At 43.5% G+C, this 22,377-nt stretch overlaps 1 protein-coding gene across 3 annotated transcripts in view; it reads left to right on the plus strand.

Moving 5' to 3' along the window:
• Positions 1-2,729: 2,729 nt before the first annotated feature.
• The window catches only part of TP53BP2 (tumor protein p53 binding protein 2), a 70,864-nt gene continuing 51,216 nt past the window's right edge, over positions 2,730-22,377 (plus strand). For 2 of the 3 annotated variants that reach the window (XM_015424577.1, XM_015424578.1), the window contains exon 1: positions 2,730-3,000. In XM_015424577.1, coding sequence (XP_015280063.1) covers positions 2,974-3,000 — 27 coding nt within the window. In that variant the 5' untranslated portion in view covers positions 2,730-2,973. Of the gene's footprint in view, positions 3,001-21,693; positions 21,754-22,377 lie in introns of those variants that run through there. The other variant, XM_015424579.1, reaches the window with a different exon arrangement.

Raw genomic sequence — 22,377 nt, forward strand, 5'->3', positions numbered from 1 at the left:
TTATAAGATTATGCATGGGATAGAGCAGATAGAGAAAGAGGTACTTTTCTCCCTTTCTCACAATACAAGAACTCGTGGGCACTCCATGAAATTGCTGAGCAGTCGGATTAGAACAGATAAAAGGAAGTACTTCTTCACCCAAAGAGTGATTAACACATGGAATTCACTGCCATGGGAGGTGATGGCGGCTACAAGCATGGACAGCTTCAAGAAGGAATTAGATAAGCATATGGAGCAGAGGTCCATCGGTGGCTATTAGACACAAGGTATAGATAGGGACTCCGGGGCAAGTGATGCTCTGTATTTTTGGTGTTTGGGGGTGGGGTCAATAGTGTGAGGGCTCCTAGTGTCCTGGCCCCACTGCTGGACCTCCTGATGGCACCTGGTATTTTTGGCCACTGTGTGACAGAATGTTGGACTGGATGGGCCATTGGCTTCTCTTATGTTCTTAAATTTTGCTATGGTAAAACAAAAACTCTTGTGGCATTTCATGCAGTCATTTCATTTTGCTGAAACAGATTAACAAGCTACCCCTCTGGAATTTTTCTGCTATGTTGGTTGATTATACAAGCATTCCTAAAAGGATTTAAAATCCATTGACCTACTGAAAAAAACACATTTTTATTTTGATGAGGTTGAATTAGAGAAAATATATTTGCTGAAGTCCTGGGAAAATCAGTGAGACTTAAGCATTTAGCTGAAAGCTCTTCTAGATTGAAACCAATATATTTAAGGAGCAAAAGGGCAAAGAGAGAAGTACATTCCAGAAAGTGCAACTTCTGTATCACTCATCCTCCTGTTGGCAAAGTGGTTGTGCTAGAAGCAGGAGTGAGTTCCTAGTGATGGGAAGGGGACCTTGGAAGCATACAGAAATTTTTTTCTAAAGGCTTATGATACTAAAATAGACCTGCCCTGGATAGCTCGGGATAGCTCTATTTCGTCAGCTCTCTGAAGCTAAGCAGGGTTGGCCCTGGCTAGTATTTGGATGGGAAACCTCCAAGGAATACTGGGGGTTGTGACAGGGACCTCTGAACATCTCTTGCCTTGAAAACCCCACGGAGTCACCACAAGCCCATTATGACTTAACAGAACTTTCCACCACCATGATGATGCTAAAATAAGCAAAATGATCACTACAAGGTGTGGAGAACAAGATTAACATTCTGGTGAGAATCAAAATACGGAAAAGGGGAAAGAATGTCTATTGCTTTGCTGTTAGAGAAAGGAGAGTTACAGTTGGGGTGGGACAGCCATTTACTGCTGTTGTCCTGGAGGACCACCTGTCTCAGAGCCTCTGCCCCATGGGGGATGGTGGTGAGGAGCACTGTTCCCTCTAAGCTGAGTTAGTGTGAGCTAGCTCACAGTTTTTTAGCCTCTGGCTCACACATTTTTGTCTTAGCTCAGGAAGAAAGTCTCCAGAGCAAAATAATTTATGCAGTAGCCAGGTCAGTCACTGACAACTTTAATGCCAGTAGCTCACAAAGTAGAATTTTTGCTCACAAGACTCCACAGTTTAGACACAGGGGTGTCAAACATGTGGCCTGGGGGCTGGATGAGGCCCCTCGGAAGGGCTTCTATCAGGCCTGCAGTGGAATTGACTGTCTTCTGCTTCTTCTTCCAGTTCTGCTGCATCATTGTAGGTTTGCAGCTTACAGATATACACCCGAAACAGCATTCTCAAGACTGCAACAGCACAGAAATTTTGATGCAATACTTCAGAGCAAGAGGTGTCAGTTATCAGACACTGTCAAATAAACAAAATATTGCAAGAGTGCTAATGTTTAAAGCATGTTTTTATTTTAAGTTTTAAAAAATCCTTTGTGTTTGTGTCCTTTATAAAGTTTCTATCTCCTACCTGGCATTACATTTTATGACACACATGTCAGATCCGGCCCTCATAACAAATGAGTTCGACACCCCAGGCTTAGAGGGGCCATTGGTGAGAAGTATGGTAGCACATGAGGAGTATGGAAGCACTTGGGCGCAATGTGACCGGGAAGGACCAGGGCCAACATACTCCTCCTTGCGGGCTGCACGATGCCCAGGATGGCGCTGGTCATCACTGCGCTCCCCGCTTCCTCCTCACCGGATACCCCTGCACCCAGGCCAGGTGCTGCCACGCAGGGCTGCACTGAGCTCTGGCTAGCAGAGGGCGAAGCTGTACACCATTGCGCTGGTGCTTCTCCTCACCGGCCGCATCGGCCTGGCACTGGGCGAAGCCGGGCACCATCGTGCTCCTCTTTGGCGGCCGCACTGGGCTGGGACTGAGAGTCAAACCCGACGCCGTCGTGCCCATGCCCTTTCTCGCCGGCTGCTCCGCACTGACAGCTGGCACACGGCGAAAGATGTCGCCCTGCTTTCCCTCACCTCGTCGTTCTCTGGAATCGGCAGCCTTCCATAATTTCGGCCCGATACATTAAACGGCCACTCTGTCTCCAACTATTAAGAGTGTTGTGCGGTCCGACACCTTCTCAGCAGGTCTCCAGAGAGAGAGAGAGCGCGACTGAGAGAGAGCGCGTAGCGGCCCAAACTAATGGCGAGAACTTCTCGGAGCCCCCCGCGGCGTTCATTTTCCCTACCCTTGTAACTGAGGCAGGGTTTCAAGGTGGCGATCACGGCGTCGCCTGAGCCGAGGCCAGCCCGCCTTGGGGGTGGGACTCAGCGGCTCCTCCCTACCGAGCCAGCTGAAGAGAGCGGGGGGGGGGGATAGTTTCGGAGGCGGCCGGAGGGCGGCGGCCGTCTTGTTTGTGGCGAGAAGGAGCGAGGGGGCGATAGAGAGACAAAGCTGGAGGTGCCTGGATCGGCGAGAGGCGCAGGCCCAGCGAGTGTCGCTCGGCCAGCGTGAGAGCACCGAGCCCAGGACTGCCGCTTGCAACAGGTTCCTGGGCGCGCGAGGCCGCCGCACTTCCCCAGGCCCCAGTCATTGGTCTCCGCCTCGGTCCCGGGTGGGGGGAGCCGGCACCACCCGCCTCAATGCGGTTCGGGGCGAAGATGATGCCGGTAAGCGCGTGCGAGGGTGGCCTCTGGAGGGGGAGGGGAGGTCACTCGAGGAGGAGCCAAGGCCGAAGGCTGAGTCTGTACTTTGGCCTCCGCGTGCCTGTGTGGAGAAGGAATATTTCTCTAGCGCGGAGGGGGCTTGTTGCCGCCGCTTCCCCCCGAACGCACTTAAGTTACACGGGAGGATTTGCGGGAAAAGTTGGAACACGGGGCGGAGACTTGTAAGTTGCGGGCGGGCGGGTCCGCCGTGTTCCTAAGTATTCGGCGCTTGAGGGCTGGCCAGCCACCTTCGTCCTAAAATGGGGCAGCGGCACAGTCGGGAGAGGGTGGGAGATCTGTAGACGGAGCGGCCCTGCTTCCTTGTCCCTCGCGACCAGCGTGCTTCAAGGAAAATGGAGCTGTGCTCCTTGCGCTGGCGGAGTCGGTCACTAACACCGCTTTCGTTGCTCGCCGAGTTCGTGTATTGTTTTCCCTCTCAGAAACCGTGTCCGATTGGGATTGTTCCCTTCCCCGTTTACAGGCAAGCTGTACTTGTTCCTGCTTTTTCCGCTCAGCTTTGCTATACAAGTGGAGAATTATTGAAATATACGCACCTATTGGTTTAGTAATGGTAAAAACTCCAGCGCCACGTAGGTTTGCCATATGAAGTTTCCCCCTAGGGATTACGAAGAAAGGCTGACCTTTGAAGACATATTGGAGAATGGGGACTGCATTTCAAGCTCTTAGTAATAGCCAGTTGTTTTAGGGAAGTTTTTCTTTTGTTTACAGATCTTTAAATTAAAGATCTACTGTTCTCCAGCGTGGTTCTTTGGTGGAATATGAATATTTATTATTTATTTACCTTATTAATAGACTGCCTTTCTCACTGGGACTCAGGGCAGGTTACTCAGAATGAATCAGTACAATCAGTAGGATGGGCCATTCGGTAAACACTGTAATAAGATTAGGGTTGTAGAGCCAACTAGAAATCGAAAACTGAAACAAAGCATAAGTATTAACATGACCAGTGTTCCCTCTAAGCTGACTTAGTGTGAGCTAGCTCACAGTTTTTTAGCCTCCGGCTCACACATTTTAGTCTTGGCTCAGGAAGGATGGCTCCAGAGCAAACTAAGTTATGCAGTAGCCAAATCACTTGCTTACAACTTTAATGCCAGTAGCTCACAAAGTAGAATTTTTGCTCACAGCACTCCACAGCTTAGAGGGAGCATTGCACATGACACATTAAATGATGTGAAATTACGTAGTAGGATCCTATTTATATCAAGCTATGTACAGTGGTCCCTAATCGTTTATCCAAGTAACTTTGTGAATAATTTTGTACACTCCAACCCTATTGCCTGTGTAGAAAAGCCCTCTTGAATAAATTCTTTCCTCTTCCAGGCCTGCTTTTAGTTGTTTGCTTAATGGAGCTGACTAATCTGAAAACTAAATTGTTTCCTTAACAGGAAGCAAACGGTCACAATTGTTTTCAGCCCAGTCTCTGAAACGCTGTTATTAAATTGTTAAATAAAGTTTGCATCACTGCGACAAGCAAAAATAATAATAATAATAATAATAATAATTCAGTTTTGCATAGTTTGCGGAAGGCCAGGAGAGTGGGAGGCTTCCTGAGCTCCTCAGGCCGGCCATCCCATAAGGTGGGGGCCACAGTGGAGAGCTTCGTAGAAGTCTATCATTCTTATTGCAGGATAAATTGAGAAGGTTTTCTCACTTTTCCCGTGATCGAGTGTTGAAAAGGCTAGAATTAACAGGAGAGATTTGAAACTGCTTCACATGCTGTGACGGTACATGTAGTGAAAATAGCTGTCAAGTCACAGCCAACTTATGGTAACCTCGGAGGGTTTTCAAGGCAAGGGACTTCAGAGGTGTGTTGCCATTGCCTGCCTCTGCATCAGGACCATTGACTTCCTTGGTGGTCTCCCATCCAAGTACTAACAAGTTCCAACCCTGCTTAGCTTCCGAGATCTGACTATATCAGGCTAGCCTGAGCCATCCAGTACATATGGGAAACATTTTTTGGAGTGGGGAAAGTGGGCTGCCTTTTACAGATTCACAATGGTTCGGCAAAGTGTGTTGAGAGTCATGTGTGTAAATAGGCTCACTGGGTAGCCATGGCTTCCTAGTGCATGTACTGTATGATACACAAAGCAAATTACTTTCATGTAGGATTCTACCTCTACACATGGCTTTTATATGCTTTCTAAGCCAGGAATGCTTTCTTGGTAGGAAAAATCGTAATATATTATTTTATGCTAATGTTGAAATTGCATAAAAGAGTATCATTGTGTACCCTTCTGCACATACAGAAAGCAAGAAAACTTCGAGTTACCTCCATGTTGTCATTTGGGGCACTTATTGATTAAACCTGATTGCTTAAAAGCACTGAAAACAAACAGGATCATTGGTATTTCTCCAGCATTGAGAGTGTCTGTTCTCTCAGTTTATTCAGGGTATCTTTAACCCTAGAGCAGGGGTGGCCAGACTGTGGCTCGGGAACCTCACATGGCTCTTTAACACATATTGTGCAGCTCCCAGCAAACAAATACCATTGGACAAATAAATATCATTATCAAAACCTGCTTTTACTGCTTTTGTTATTATTTTGGCAGTCTCATTTAATGTTAATAAAAAGCAAATTTGCATATTTCCCAGTGAAAACGTGTAATATTTGTTCATGTCTTTTGGCTCTGGAACACCTGACGTTTATTTTATGTGGCTCTTATGTTAAGCAAGTTTGGCCACCCCTGCCCTAGAGTATACTGTTGGAGACGTAAAATGATTATTGGTTTCGTAGAACTACTCAGCTGTTTATTGCACAAGGAATATGTAACTCAGTTGTTGTGTTTGGAAGGGAGCTCCCAAGTCTTCCAGCATGTGTACCATGTGAGGAAATTACATATTTAGCACAGCAGTATTTGTTGCTGGGGAAACATGCTTTTTGTCACATTTTCCTTTTTTCTTTTGAATGCTTTGTAGAAAGCAGTCAAATCAAGCAGTGGTGCACTACCCCCCCCCCCCTTTAAAGACTGTAGTGTTTTGGTTTGTTTTAAGAGGCAGATGGCTCACTGTGCCTTTAAAAATTATTTATTTAACTTATCCTCTGTCTTTCTCATTGAGACTACAGGTAGATTATAAAAGTATAAACAATGTAATAAAGACCAGTATAATACATACAATAAAACTGTATTACACAAATGGAGAAAAATGAAATAAAGACAGCATAATATATCCAATAAACTGCAATGACATAACTGTAGAACAATGAAATTAAGGGCGAATCTGCATTCGCATTTTAAAATCATTTTAAGATTCTTTTAAAGCAGTGCAGAGGTGCAGTGACAGTGGAGCTGCCCCAAAGGACGATAAACATATGTGGACGTGCCAAAGTATGCTAGCACTGTTCAGGTGTGAAAACGACACCAAATGTAGACAGCTTTTTTGAAGACGGAGTCAAAAGGTTGGGACACTGGTGGGAAAGACAAATGCAGATTCCGCCTAAGACACTTTAATACACCCAAATGAACAATGCTGTATGAGGGAGGGGAGGAAAAAACTGCCCAACTTTTCCCCAGACAATTAAAACTACATTTAATGTAATCGTGTCCTCCTGAGCAGTTCTGTTTTACACATTGAACAAAATGGTGATAGTGTGAGGCAGGCCATTCCACCAGATGGTGGCCACAACAGAGAGTGCTCAGATCTGGGCAGCTGTTAGATTTACCCCCTTGTAGAGTGGCGCCTTCAGAAGAAGTTGGAAAATAAATTTGATACAAACCAGGAATGCTTCCCATCTCTTTGTAGCATTATCTGCAATTCTGTTTGAACTATCTGCAAAGGTCCTTAATTCATAGAAAAGCTGAGGTTGCCATGAATGTTAAGGGAGCTTCAGGGGAAAAGTAATTTCAGATTGCAAAAGTGATTGACTTAGTAAACAGTAATGAAATTCCATTTGTTAGAAGACTGTCTCTTGAGAAATATTTCCTTGTTTGGTGGAGGCTAAAGATTGTAGCTTTTCTTACCAAAGTGAATATGAATTCCCCCCTACAGGAAGAGCATGATAGTGTGTGGTGGTCTAGAAGCAGAATGATAGAGCAATGAATACTGCAGATAAAACATTTGAGAGCTTTGAGGGAACTGATTGCTTTGAAAAGTGAAAAATCATGGTAATAGTTGGATGTTTGTTCAAAAAGATTACTGCAGTTAAGCTAAGGAAACATTCTGGCAATAGAATCTGATCAGGAGTACAGTTATTAACGACTTTGTCTTCTGTGGAACTTGTTCCAAATTGGATGACCCATGTTAGTTTCCTCATAAGCATAGTTTGTACACGAATCTGGAGCAGCTGATGATGGGGTTTCCCTGTTACTTCAATTAATAGAGATTCTAATAGGTTTTGTTGATTGTGAGAATGGAAGCAGGAGTGGTAATAAATTCATATTAATTATTGATAAATACCTTCAGTCATTATGTTCCTTTAGAGATAATAATAAATTATCTAAGAACTATTTTGCTCTGTATATTTTGAGAATATAATTTGTTATGGGTTTGGAAGATTTTCTTATATGTAGGAATGGTCACTGTTCTGATGGCCGTGGTTGTATCATGAAAGTGGGCTTACTGAAATATTTCTTACAGAATAATAATTGCATATTATCTAAGGGCAGTACCTAAATCAAGTATTTTAATAGTTTGCTTCAGAAGACTATTGCATCCTTCCTGTGAGGCTTCAGTCCATGAGTGGGGGCTGGAAGACCCTGTAGAACCATCATATTGTATGTGTTGCTCTTTGGAAAGACATGCTACTAGTGTGCATGTGTGAGAGGATCAGTGGGTTAGCCAAGCAGTGCTATATAGTACACCTCCTGGGACATGGCTTGTGTGTTATATCTCAGTTCTCTTGCTTTGCTTCTCATGGTTCTGGCTTTGACACTGGTACGCCCTCCTTACTGTGTTATGCCTTTGACTCTAGAATATTCTCCCCTTCGTTTGCCATCTTCTGCCAGCAGGTGAAGACTTTTTTGTTTTGTATGTGATCCCTTAGTGATCCCTCCTTTCTGCCTAATGTTTTGATTGTTGCTTTTGTATCTTTAGATGTATTTTAATTCTGGTTTTAATTGCTTTCATGATGTCTTGTTCTTTTTAATTGGTTTAAATGGTTTTAAAATGTGATTTTATTATGCATGCTTTAATTTGTTAGATCCCTCGGTGGCCCTTGTAGAGGCAGAAAGGTGGGATATAAAGTTTATAAAGTAAAAATAAAACAATACCTCTTGCCCCTATTGTACTGTTACAAGATGCCTGTGAAATCACTGTGACCCATGATGGTTTAGATTCAGTGAGCTTCATGGCTGACTAACCTAGGAAAAATCTGAGTCTTTCACTATACTATATTGGCTTTTGATGGCAGTAAATCATTTTGTGCAACATTCTTCCAAATGCAGTGTTCATATTTGCATATACCATTTGATAATTGGAGGTCTTGATTAGAAGAAAAACAGGAGCTATTATTATACTGCAGCTAAATTTAAACCTTAATTATAAAATAAGTAATTGGTGTCCATTATTTCTGCACCCTGACCTGGATAGCCAAGGTTAGCCTGATCCCTACATATCTTGGAAGCTAAGCAGGGTCAGCCCTGGCTAGTATTTGGATGGGAGACCTCCAAGGAAGCCCAGGATCATGACGTGGAGGCAGACAATGGCAAACCACCTTTGAACGTCTCTTGCCTTAAAAAAAACTACAGGGTTGCCATAAGTGAGCTGAGACTTGATGGCAAAATAATAATTTCTGCCTATTTCCTGATCAGCAGAGAGTAAAGTGAATTCTGTATTACCCAACAGGCAAGATGTGTGTGTAAAATGCCGTTAAGTCACAGTTGACTTATGGCGACCCCAGCAATGGGCTTTCAAGGCAAGTGAGAAACAGAGGTGGGTTTCCGATGCCTTCCTCTGCAGAGTCTTCCTTGCTGGTCTCCCTCCAAATACTGGCCCTGATTAGCTTCTGAGATCTGATGAAATTAGGCCATACCATGCTGCCTTCTGACCCCAACAAGCTAGACAGTGGTCAGCAAAAGAATATTTGCAGCCGCAACCATGCTCCAACCGATGATACTACAAAACATTTTAAAAGGATATAATGCCTATAGAGAGAATAGTTAAATCAAACAGAAGAGTACAGTTATTTCAGCTTTCCATGGGTGGGAGTGTGACTGCTGTGTAGTCAAAGTGAGAAGTTGAAACACATTAAAAATAGCATAGCATCATGCTACATATTTAGTGTCCTTTGCCTATTTTTGCATTATATTCTCCTGTATTGCATTTTCGTATAGGATGGTTTCAGACCAACATTTGAATATCTTGCACTTTTTTTCAAACTCCAGGTACCTTAGGGGGTGCACAAAAAGAAGACACCTGTCTACTTAAGATATATAAAATATAAAGTGGCATTGAAGTAGCTATTAAGAAATAGCGCCTGCAGTATTGTGTATCCTTGACAGGCTTGCATGAATTCCTTAGAGTTCTGTGTCTGGAGCACAGGACTATCCAGCTCAAAGGCGATAGAGGCCTTCTTTAATATAAGCTTTCATTAAAGGCTCCATCTTGGAACTGCTCAAAGTACATTTACTTATTACTATTTGTAATATATAATTAATGTCACGGATCAGCATCAGGATTAAGGGGTGCAAATAATACAGCTATACATGTTGAGTTATGCAGGAGTGAATTCTAATAACAAGACGTTAGAATTCTTGAGCTCTGAGTGTCGGATTCGACTGGCTTTCGAGCAAGGAAAACCTTTACCTTTAAACACTGTGTTTACCAATCCGCCCTGGTAAGCCATTTTTAAAAAATTAAAACATCCTGGAGTAACTCTGCATAGGATTGCACTGTAAGTTAATTGATCTGACCTTATTGTATTGTTTTATAGTGTTCATAGGGTTTTTTAGTAGATACAGATAGAAAAAGAATGCTTTTGTGTCCCTGCTATTGTTTACAATTAACCATTTTTAATGCTTTCCCACTTTTAATTTTTATTTAAGCATTTTTGTTGAGGGGGCTCCCCACCAAATATATCGCTCTGAAAAGCAGGTGGAAGAATGTATAGCAGCTTAGTAAAATTGGCTAGATAAGCATTCTCAGTTTATAATAGTTTTCAAACTTTGACTTTCATTCTGTATCCCTCCCCTTTGCCCCCTCTCCTTGTCTTTTTTTAAAGTTTGTGGGCAGGGCTGGTTTTTTAAATAAATGAATATTTGGACAAAATGTAGTTTTAGCACTATAATATTTCTTTTACCTTAAGGTTGTCAATTTGTCTTCTGGGGAATCCTGTGTTGTAGAGGATTCTGGGGAGTGTTCTAGAGCATCTTAATTCATATATTAGCTAGATCTGCTGCTCTGCATGGACTGAGAACACGCCTTGAATCACACTCAATACTCTCCTGCAGCTGTATGTTCCTGGTAGTGGTGGGCCATCAATCTTTCAGGAACCTTGTCTGCCATTACTCTTTATTCATTGAAAAATGCTTGCATTTCCAAGGACCTAATATTCTGCAGTTCATGAGTAGAAAGCCATCCAACCTATGATCTTGAGTATCAAGGAGAACCACTGGCTGTTAGAATAGACAATACCAGGATAGGTGAATACTGGATCTGATTTGCTGTAAGGGTTGTCTCTCCCCTGTATGTATCTATGGGTTCTGTTTTTCTTTGAGTATTTTTTCACTTTCATAAGATATTCATAATTAGTCTTTGAAAATAAGGAACTGGTGTTGCAAACCAAATGTTACCAGAAGTTAGTGATCTGCATAGAATTTGGGCCAGGATGTAGTCTGAAGGCATGTGATGCAGCAGTATTGTGAAGCAGTAAATTAATTTGTGTCTGGTCTGTGCCCAGAAGGCAGACTTCCTTGGAACCCTGTGTATAATGCCTAGCCTGGTGTTCCATGGAAGAAGGGGGTGTATAGATGCAATAATAAATAAACCTGTATCCTCTAAGTTCCATTTTTGGATTTATCAAGACGGTGAGCCATAGACGTATTCTGATTTATTACAAGGTTTGACTGTCACTTGCCTTAAAAACCCTACCAGGTTGCCATAAGTTGGCTGCGACTTGATGACAGAGCAAACAAATAAAAAACAATTTTGTTCAAGCCTTGGAGCAGATGCTGCCAAAACGTAATTCTGGAGAAACTGGAAGAGAACATTAATTATTTTATTTTTGGAAAATTAGAATTCCTCATTTTTTTGGAAGCATTATGGTATGATTTTGATAACTTTTATCACTTGCGAACTCCACAATCTGGAGATTCAGGTTTCTTCTTCAACCTTAATACTGTAAGGCTAAACAGTGCAATCCTATGCAGGTCTGCTCAGAATCCTACTGAAGTCTCCTCAATAGGGCTTCACCAGGAAAGTGTTCTTACGATTGCACTATAAGTACACCGTTCGCATCTAAACTTAGACCACAACTCTCTTTTGCTATGTAGGTGCAAAGCTAAATATTACTCTGAAAACTAACACCAGAGAATAAGATGTGAACTGGGGTATCTCAAGTTGTAAAATGTGTTTTAATCAGAATGTTTAACGCAAGATTTATTTTCCCCATCTCTCCTTATATATAATTGAGTAGTAGGGTGGCACTTCCTGAACATTACACACGCCCCTAAATCAGTTGGCTCCATGATGTGTCACTCAGAAGCTGTACCTATCCACTGGCTGCGTTGCCTGAGTGGCGCCTGCCAAAACTTTCCTCAGAAGACAGTTGCTTCACTCTGGTGAACACAGCTACTGTCTTCGCTCTCTTTGCCAGACAACTATTGATTTCCTCAGGGGACAAAAACCACCGTCTTTAGTCTCCAAGCCAAGTTTGCTGAGGCAACGTTTTCTGCAACTGAACCCACCCTGCCAAGTAAATACTGTCAGCATAGCGGAGGCTATGGGGGGAACGAGCTCAAGTTATCACAAAAAAGCCAGTGGATACACACACTAGCAGAGATAGAGGATGGGACCAGACACACAGAAAACAGGAAGCCAAAAACCCGAGGCATGCTGCAAAGCACAAATACAGGCACAGGCACAGGCAGATCTATGTTTGCAGACTGCCCAATTGTAGAAATTACTCCACAGAGCCCTGTGTGCTGCATTTTCTGGTCCACATTGTGTGACCTTGGACACCAGTTATTGTGTAATGAGGTATGTGAGACTTTACTTCCACATTTGTGCCTTTCTATTACATACTGCTAATATGTACTTAACCTGCTTCCAGCCAATGCATTCCTTATCTTTCTAGAGCTTGTTGTATTGCTTTTACAATGGACTTTATTGCTAGTTGTATATAATTAGAAGTTTGTTGAAGCTGAAGGTCATACAGTACTTTCAGTGAGCAATATGCAACTTTAGCCCCTAGTACCATGCTAAAGGGGGATATTCTTTCTCTCCCCAGTAGTGTATGAAGTTGGTTTCAGTCTGAGTTTCATCACTATTAAGGAGAAAAAGAAGATTGTCCAACTCTAGTTTTTTCTAAAAATAGCTCCCTAAATTTTGTTCATATGACTAGAATCTATTTCTGCCTTAATCATAATCCCAGTATCTTCTGTAAAATTGCTTCCGTATCACACGTAGTGTAAACATGGAAGGGGACTTAAGCCTATGCTGCATTGCTGTTGTCTTTGCATGTGTTCTGATCATATGTATACCTAAAGTATATGTAACTATTGAGAGAGACTAGAATGACAACTGATAACACTGCTAGGTTTGAAAAAGGGTCAACTTTTTCGGTTGATCTCTGAATTTCTAAACTCGTGCAATAAGTCTTTTTTTAGATGGTTTAAATGTAAATATGCTATATTTCAGTATAGAAGCATGTGCCTCCTTTTTGCCTCCTCTGTACACATCTCTATTTTATAAGCAAGTGTTGCAAGCAAAGAAGGAGTCGAAACCTAGTATCAGTTAACCGGTGTTTATGTGAGTCTTTGCTAAGGTGGCTTCCATTTCTTCAAATATTCTACTTAGCTTGCAAACCTAATATTGTATTGTCTTTTTCAGTCACTAAGCGACATGGCAGAAAGTGTGTAAGTGGTAGCTGAGATGGAATGTAATTATCTGCTTGGTATGGGATGGTTCAGATGTTACTGTCCCCATGTGAACACTGTTGAATAATGCTTTAGAATGGCAGTGCTTCACGTAGAAGGTGTTATATGCTATGTGGTTGATGAAGATTGCGTATAGTCTTGTTTTAGCCATTAGTTATGTGGAAGTACAGTGCTGGCATAGAGAAGTGTAACTGAGTCAGCCCCTGTGGCAGAATGTGCCTACTCTGGCCTGCAGGCCCTGTTCCATCCTGCCCTCCTAGGGGTTCCCAATGCCCTGGAGGGGCTTTTCCTTTTACTCTTGGGTAGCAGCTACCAACACCTGATCAATTTAGGGATTTCCCACTGGGAGGATCAGGACCCCCAACCCCACCCCCAGTTCTGAGGCCTTGCCTGGGTGTTGCCTGCTTGCCCAATGCCTATCATGGAGACAGTTTAATGTTTTGGGTGCCCTTGGAGGAATAGCTGCCTGCCAACCCCCCTGTAGCCCCCTTTAAAATAGTGCGTCCAAAACGGTGGATGTCTATGTGTTATAGAGAACCACTTCCAGTATCAACAGTTTAAAGTATCAAAAAGAAAATGTCTACAAGCATACTTTTAACACAATGCTAGATTTGAGCAAGGAAGACAAAAGAAATTAGTGAAAATGCACATCCTCTCTCCCTTCTCTATACATGCCCTATCTAATGGTAAAATCTAGGACAGGCTCTTTGGCTTAGCTAGTTACAGGTCTCTACAAAGTTCCGATTACCTCAAAGCATCCTTCAGGCCAGCCACATGGTCAGTGGCTGCCTGTTCAGAGGAGAGTCTCTGTGTGTCCTCTCAGGAAAGCAGCCTCCCCAAAAAGAGAGCTGTTTCCTGTTGCTTGAAGATTTTATCACATCTGTTTCCCCTCCCCCTTGATCCTGGTCATCCCAGGTCAAGGCATCTTTTCCTGTTGTCTTCAGGAAATCCCTTCCTGTTACCCGTCTAGCAATTAACACCTCAGCCTCTATCCCCTGCTTGGAGAAAGGGGTGATGGTGGTGAACTGGACCATCCCATTGTCTCTTCTGCCAGATCCATTAGTATCTCTTAAGGGATACATTTGGAAGGCCGTGGGCTAATTTCCTTCCCCCTCCTGCTTGTTCTTAGCTGGGGGGGGGGGATGGTTAAAACGCACAGTGGAGCCCTGCTCATTGCCAAGCTCCCATGAGACAAGGCATTTCTCCACAGCCCCAGTCATTAATTTGCAAATATCATAGTTTCTGTAGTTGAGTGCCCTGCATGGAAATATAATTTGGTAGTATTTGAAGGATTGTTAACATTTCAACTGACTCATGAATGAGAAGCATTGAATTTGCTTTTTATAGTGTAGTATGTGCATTTCAAACAATTGCACAGTCCTCACAATAGTATCCTGCAGGGCCCCGCTGTGAATGCATGTTTTTGCTGGTCTGAAGGTGCCCACTGGTTTGACATAACTGCACTTATGATGCTAGGAGTGGCATGTTAGGGGAACTACAGGACCTGTTTTAAGTTTTCAGTACAAAGCCAGCTTATGAGTTTGCTGCAGGTATTGAGAAGCAAGACAATTGAGGCTTAAGACTGCTGAATTCAAAATTCCATTATACACAAAAGTCATTTTGGGGGGCGTAGGCTTGCACAGTGTGTGGATTTAACATACTGTGATTTGGAGGGCAGTCATCTCCTCTATACTAATGTATTAGCAGAACTTCATTATTTATGGTGAAACTTTTGCTTCACTGACTTTTTTCTGATTATAAACAGTATTGATTTTGAATGCTGACAGTGGCCTTTTTTAAACAGTGCTTTATATATGGAAGTGATTGTCTATTCCAGTCACAATCAAAAGGACTGCATCTGTGGTATATTGGGAGAGGATAGAATAGGGTTTGAAATAAGCCATGAAACTGCAGTTCAGATTCTGGCAACAGTTGTAATGAAGTAAAAGGATAAAGGGTTGATGTCTGAAAGAGGATCCTAAAGGCACTCAGATATAGTTTCTATTGTTTGAGATAGTTGGTGTTATATCCAGGGGTCGTTTGGGGCTGCAGCACCGCTCTGGGAGCCCAGGAGTGAGCACAAATGGTGGTGGTGGCAAGCCCCGCCCCCAGCTCCCTGCCCCCTGCCCCCCAGCTCCTTCTCTCTAGAGTCGCGCCGCAGCAGTGGCATGATCTCTCCATTCTCTTCTATGGCCCCATAGAATAGAATAGAGAGCAGCTGCGCAACTGTAGAGATGGGGTTTAAACTTTAAACCCCTTCTGTTTTCGCTCCTCCCCCAGCCCACCTTGGCAGGCCAGCTGGGGAAGCAAAAAGGGGGGGGCATCTTCAAAAGCCTCCCCTTCCCCAGCCAGCCTCCCCCCTTTTGCTTCCCCTTCTGACATCACGTCCAGTGATGTCAGGGGGTGGTGGTGGCATATGCTAATGAGCTATTATGCTAATAGCTTATTAGGTATGCTAATGAGCTCCTGCAGCTCTTTTTCTATGAAATGACCCCTGGTTATATCTTGACACATGAAATGAAAGATATGTTTGAAAACTGAGTTGAAATGCTTTTAGTAATTAACTCTAATCTAATAGAATCATTAGAATCACAGAGTTGGAAGGAGCCATACAGGCCATCTAGTCCAACCCCCTGCTTAATGCAGGATCAGCCTAGAGCATGGGTGTCGAACTCATTTGTTATGAGGGCCGGATCTGACATAAATGAGACCTTGTTGGGCCAGGCCATGTGTGTCATAAAATGTAATGCCAGGTAGAGGAGAGATAAACTTTATAAAGGACACAAACACAAAGGTGTTTTTTTTTAAATAAAAACATGCTTAAAGCATTAGCATTCTTGCAATATTTTGTTTATTTAACAGTGTCTGATAACTGACACCTCTTGTTCTGAATTATTGCATCAAAATGTCTGTGCTGTTGCAATTTTGAGTATGCTGTTCAGGTGTGTATCTGTAAGCTGCAAACCTACGATGACTCTCGTCAAGTTGGCCTTTTACCATCTTTGGCTGACTAGGCAGCTGGTTCCCTTCCTTGAACCACTTGGCAACAGTGATCTATGTGATGGTCACCTCGAGATTGGACTACTGTAATGCTGTCGACATGGGGCTGCCCTTGTCACAAATCTGGAAGCTACAGCCAGGCTTTTAATGGGCCTCCCAATGCGGGAGCACATTCAGCCTGTGCTGAAGGCATTGCACTGGCTACCAATAGCATACCGAATTCACTTCAAGGTGCTGGTTCTTACCTTTAAAGCCCTTTATGGCTGCGGACCTACATACCTGAGGGACTGCCTTTCCCCACATGTTCCCCAGAGAGCACTGTGATCAGAGTCCCAAAATTGACTGACCCTTCCTGGACCAAAGGATGCCAGGGTGGCTATAACCAGGGCTAAGGCATTCTCAATGGTGACTCCTTTCTGGTGGAATGAGCTCCCAGAAGAGATCAGGGCCCTGCAGGACCTTATGCAGTTCCGCAGGGCCTGCAACATGGAGCTCTTCCACTAGGCTTTCAATTAGGAGCCACCCCGAGGGATAACCATATTCCCTGAAGTAATCAAAACAGCCTGTGCCAGCCACACAATGTTAGATCTGGGTCGACCACTAGAATGGTATCCTGAAGGTCGACCGCCATCTTAATTTTAATTTGTTAACCTTCTAATTAATTTATCAGCATCACCGTTACTAGCAACTTTTAATGTTAAAATTGTTTATATGGTTTTAAGACTATTTAAATTATTTATTGTTGTCTTTTACTTGTTCTGTAAGCCGCCCTGAGTCAGCCTTGGCTGGGAGGGCGGGGTATAAACTTGATAACAAATACATTTATTAAAATATTTAAAAGTACTGGGCCCAGAACTGAGCCCTGTGGCACCCCACTGGACACCTCCCTCCATTCAGATGAAATGCCATTGACAACTACTCTCTGAGTGCAGTTCTCCAACAAGTTCCCTATCCACCTAACTATCCTAGAGTCCAGTCCACAGTCGTTTAGTTTAGAACATCATGGGGAACCCTGTCAAAAGCTTTATTGAAATCCAGGTAAACAACATCAACAGCATTCCCTTGATCCAGTAAGCTCGTCACGTGATCAAAGAAGGATATGAGTTTGGTCTGGTAAGACCTATTGGGGACAAATCCATGCTGACTTCCCTGGATCACCAAGTTGTCCTTTAGATGCTGGCATATCGACCGCTTTAAAATCTGCTCCAGTATCTTCCCTGGGACAGAGGTCAGACTGACTGGCCTGTAGTTTCCTGGGTCATCCTTCCTCCCTTTTCTGAAAATTGGGATAACATCTGCCCTCCTCCAGTCCTGTGGCATGTCTCCTGTCCTCCTAGAGGTCTGGAAGATGATGTACAAAGGCTTTGCAAACTCTCGAGAAAGTTCTTTGAGCACTCGTGGGTGCATACCATCTGGTCTGGAGGATTTATATTCATTCAATGCAGCCAGGTGCTTCTCAACTACCTCCCTGTCCATGTCAGCCAGCAGCCTGGATGCCATGCCTTACCTACTAACATCTCTAGTCTAATGTCCTGGCCCCACTGGTGGACCTCCTGATGGCACCTGGTATTTTTGGCCACTGTGTGACAGAGTGTTGGACTGGATGGGCCTTTGGCCTGATCCAACATTGGCTGCTCTTATGTTCTTATGAGCCTGTTTTCTTCAGGGAAAAAAACGGAGGCAAAATAGGCATTGAGCCTTTCTGCTTTCTTTCTGTCCTCTGTCAGAGTTTCTCCATTTTCACCCAACAATGGGCCCATTGCCTCTTTTATCTTGTGTCTGTTCCTCACGTATCTGAAGAAGATTTTCTTATTGTAGTGAGCCTCCCTGGCTAGCTTTTGCTCACTGTGAGCTTTGGCCTCTGATGGCTAACCTACAGTGCCTATCAACCCACAGATACTCTTCTTTAGAGGTACGTCCTTGCCTCCATTTCTTGAACGTTTCCTTTTTCTCCCTTAGCACATCATGCAATTCTCCGTTCGTCCACATTGGCTTCTTGGATCCCCTACCATGTTTCCTTCTTGTTGGAATAGTGATGGCTTGAGCTTGCAAGAGCTCTTGTTTTAGGAGAGCCCACCCTTCACTTGGTCCTTTGCCTTCCTGCAGTCTTGCCCTTGGAATGATTCTCATTATACCTCTCAGTTTATTAAAGTCTGCCTTACTGAAATCTAACTTATATGTGTGGTTACGAACTTCCTTGGTCTCCCACAGCAAAAGGAATTCTAGCAGGACATTGTCACTTCCCCCTAACATCCCCACCACCTTCACCCTATCTACCATCTCTTGCCCGTTGGTCAATATTAAGTTGAGTATGGCCGAGTCCCCCGTAGCTTCCTCCACCATTTGATGAAGGAAATTGTTGTCCTGACAGGTCAGGAAGTTGTGTGACTGTGGACTCTTTGCTGAGTTTGTCTCCCAGCACACATCAGGGAAGTTGAAGTCACCCATAACTACCCGGTCATGTTGTTTGGATACCCTGTCAAGCTGTTCAAGGAGGGCAGCATCCACCTCCTCATCCTGGTCAGGGTCTGTAGCAGACTCCAACCACAATACTTTTTGTCCTTCCTTCCCTTATCCGTACACAGATACTTTCTGTTGCCTTCCTTCCCCAGTATTTCCTGACAAACAAACCCTCTCCCCACATACTGTGCCACTCTGCCTCCTCTTCAACCCTTTCATTTTTTCTTAAACAACTAGTATCCATCCACTACTACATTCAAGTCCTGGGGTTCATCCCACCAAGTCTCTGTAATGCCTACTAAATCATATCCCTCTGTCTGCATTAGAAGCTCAAGCTCTTCCTTCTTATTGCCTAACCTTTGAGCATTGGTACATAGATATCTGAAGCCTTTGGTTCCATTAGACCCGGCCCTCCCAGTTGGGTCTTGTTTGCTCTCCTCCATGTAAGTCCCTATGTTGGTCGTCTCCTTCCCCTTGTGGTGTCAATTTAAAGCCCTCTTGATGAATCTCTCCAGGTTTCTGCCAAACACATTGTTCCCTGACCTGGATAGGTGAAGTCCATTGCGTGCTAGTAGGTTGTCGTCCAGAAAACCTAGCCTGTGGTCCCAGAATCCAAATCGCTCCTTCTGGTACCACCAACACAGCTAGTGGTTCACCTCTATTATTGTCTGTTTGGGTCATATTCCCCTTCCTATGACATAAAGGATTGAAGAGAACACTACCATGTTCCCATTCCCTTCAGCTTCCTCCCTAGAGCTTCATAGTCACCCTTAATGTTTTCGATGGTGTTCAAGGCCGTGTCATTGGTTCCCACATGGACCATCACAAATGGATAATGCTCTGTAGGTTTGATGAGTTTTAGGATCCTGTCTGTAATATCTTTAATTTTTGCCCCGGCAAGCAACGCAGCTCTCGGACCAAGGGGTCGGGCCTGGACAATGACATTCTATACCCCTCAGCAGAGAGTCACCAATGACCAACACTTTCCTTTTCATTCCAGTGCCATTTCTTTGTATCTCCCTGTCCTCATTTCTCTGTCTTCCTTGTGTTTGTGATACTTCCACTGGCAGTGTTTCCATCTCTGCCTCCACCACAAGGGCCTGGAATCGATTCCTCAGATCTAATGGCACAGAGTGCAGTTTCACTTGACACCTTTGGGGTCCTGCTGTGACACTCTGAGGAATTTTGTTAGGGCAGTCAACCACACTGTTGTCAGTTTGACTGGTCTCTCCTTCCCTCTGCATGACGTCAATGAACTCCTTAATGAACTCCTCCCCTTCCTTGATCTCATGGAGAATAGTAATCCTTTCCTCCAGGCTTCGAACCTTCTCCTCTAAGAGTCCTATCAACTTATACTCCTGGCAAGTGTGGTCTGTCCTGTCCTCAGGGAGGAAGACAAACATGGCACACTTCCCACAGGTGACTGGAAATGGTCTGTGAGCATTCATCCTCACTTCCCCAAGTGGATGCTTTCACCTAGAAATACCTTGGTGTGTTGATGTACCCTGAAACACTCCAGGAGCTCTCTTCATGCTCCTTCACAGAGCCCAGCTAACTGTGGTCTGCCTCTGGCCCAGAGGATCTGGAGAACTGGGTTTGATTCACCACTCCTCCACATGCAGCCAGCTGGGTGACCTTGGGTCAATCACAGTTTTCTTAGAGCTCTCTAAGCCCCACCTACCTCACAGGGTGTCTCTTGTGGGGAGAAGAAAGGAAGGAGATTGTAAGCTGTTCTGAGACTCCGAATGAAGGGTGGGGTATAAATCCAACTTTTCTTCTATCTTCTGAGTAAAGCTCAGTTGCAAATCTGGACTCATTTAAAATATCACTCTAGGCCTAGGGAGTTATGACAAAAATCCAAAGAAGTACTAGGTACATGAACTGAGAAGCATACTCAGAGCTGGTGCTTTCTTGGATGTGTTCAGCTTTGACAGCCAAAAAAGAATGTGGTTTGTGGTTGTTGTTTTTTTTAACTGGCTTGGCTGTTGTGCTATGGAACCTGCTGTGAGATGGAAAACCAAAGGAAGCTCAGGCTGTGCAATGTACAGTAGTAGTGTCCAATCTTCTTGGCAAATATAGTAAGACTTAATGCCACTCTAGTGCTTACACATGCCTTGGAAGGTTTTGTCTCTAGTCTATAGAGGATGCGACAGTGTGCTTTTGGATAGACAGTCAGAAATGCAGTATTGGCTCTGCATAGCCAGGGTTGCAGGCCCTAATGATGCAGTCATGGTGGAGTGCTACAGACCTGTGGCACATGCTTCTGATTGACTGTACCTCTAGGTTAAATGTTTTCTTTTAGTTTAATATTTCCTGCTAATCTGAAATGCTTTTGTTACTAAGAAATATCTGTCAGCTTTTCAAATCCTGTGTGTGTAGGCTTCTAGGATGCAAACATACCTTCTTCCAGAACTGCTGGTATGCCTTCTGTGTTTGCATTTATGTACTTGTGTATGGTTTGTGCTGTATAAACAAGCAGTTTTGGTGCACAGGAGTCCCTTTGCTTTTCTCCAGGTGGTGTAAGCAAAAGTGCATCACAGTACTTAATTGATGAACCTAAATGAAATTGTTGCAGAAAACTTGTAAGATTTAACAGGAAGTCTTAGGACTCAGAAGTTGTGTGATTTATGAGATGTAACCAAATGTTGCTGTTTTATTAATACATTGCTGGAGAAATGGGGTCTGTTACTTGTGGTTTTGACATCTGAAAACTCTTTGTTTCCGATGTGGACCTGAGTGTGAGCAAGAAAATAGCAAAAATCAGAATGCCTCCCTTAGTATTAAGTTTCCCGTCCATTCTTAACATTTGAAAGGTACAACTCTTGAAGTGGGACAGTGTGTGCATGGAGCACTTGAGTTAGAAATAGCCTCTGTCTGATGGTCAGTATCAAACATAACCCATGTAATGTAATTTGTCTTTATGTTTAGACAATATAGGCTGTTGTGCCTTAAAGTTTAGGGAGTGAAATATAAGGCCTCGGGTTTTATGTTCTCCTGTGAGACAAGAAAGGGCAAAAGGCTCCCGTCTATTCAGTCCTGAAATAATCGCAACAATTATGCTGCACTTCCTACCGTACTCCACCTACTCTGCATCATAACTTCCTTTCTCACAGTTATGGCTAAATGCCAAAGCACTACAAATTGGATTGTGTCTGCAGTAACTGAGAAGGCAGGAACATATGCTGACCATCAGCCATATATACAGGTAAATATAAAATTTCTTTCTCTGTAAGCTTTGTCCTAGGGCACTGTGCAACCAGTTATGAAATAGATCAAGATGGGTCTGTCTGTAGCGGTAGAAAAGAGCAAGAGTCCAGAAGAACCTTAAAGAAAGATTCTCACTGCTCACTCCTTCAGGTGCTACTGGACTCTTGCATTTTCATGGGCTCAAGTGACGTCACAGCTCCACTGAGCTTCCTCCCCAAATCTGCTCCCTCCAGGCATTGTCTCCAAATCTCCAGAATTTTCCTGAGTCAGAGGTGGCAACCCGAACATGAAGTGTTTTGTACACTGATTACTATGCACATTTGCTTAATGTGTAAACCTTGGTCAATAACATGTGTTTTTGTCATTTACCTTAATGTATTAGAATACTACATATTCAAGCATGCTAGTATGAAATAGTTGAGTACTTTTGAATAATTTAACTTAAATGTTTTGTAGGATTGCATTTTATTTGATCATTCTTTAGTGTTGCAGACTTGAGTATGACAATCCATTTGAGATGGTATTTATCTGAAAGTTAAATGCTTCCATTGTGCTGACTGTCTTTTATCATTTATAAAAGTTGTTATCAGATTGGCAGAAATGAGATAAATGTGGTGGTTGT

The sequence above is a fragment of the Gekko japonicus genome, unplaced genomic scaffold, assembly GCF_001447785.1.
Source record: "Gekko japonicus isolate JY-2015 unplaced genomic scaffold, Gekko_japonicus_V1.1 scaffold404, whole genome shotgun sequence".
Taxonomy (NCBI): Eukaryota; Metazoa; Chordata; class Lepidosauria; order Squamata; family Gekkonidae; genus Gekko; species Gekko japonicus.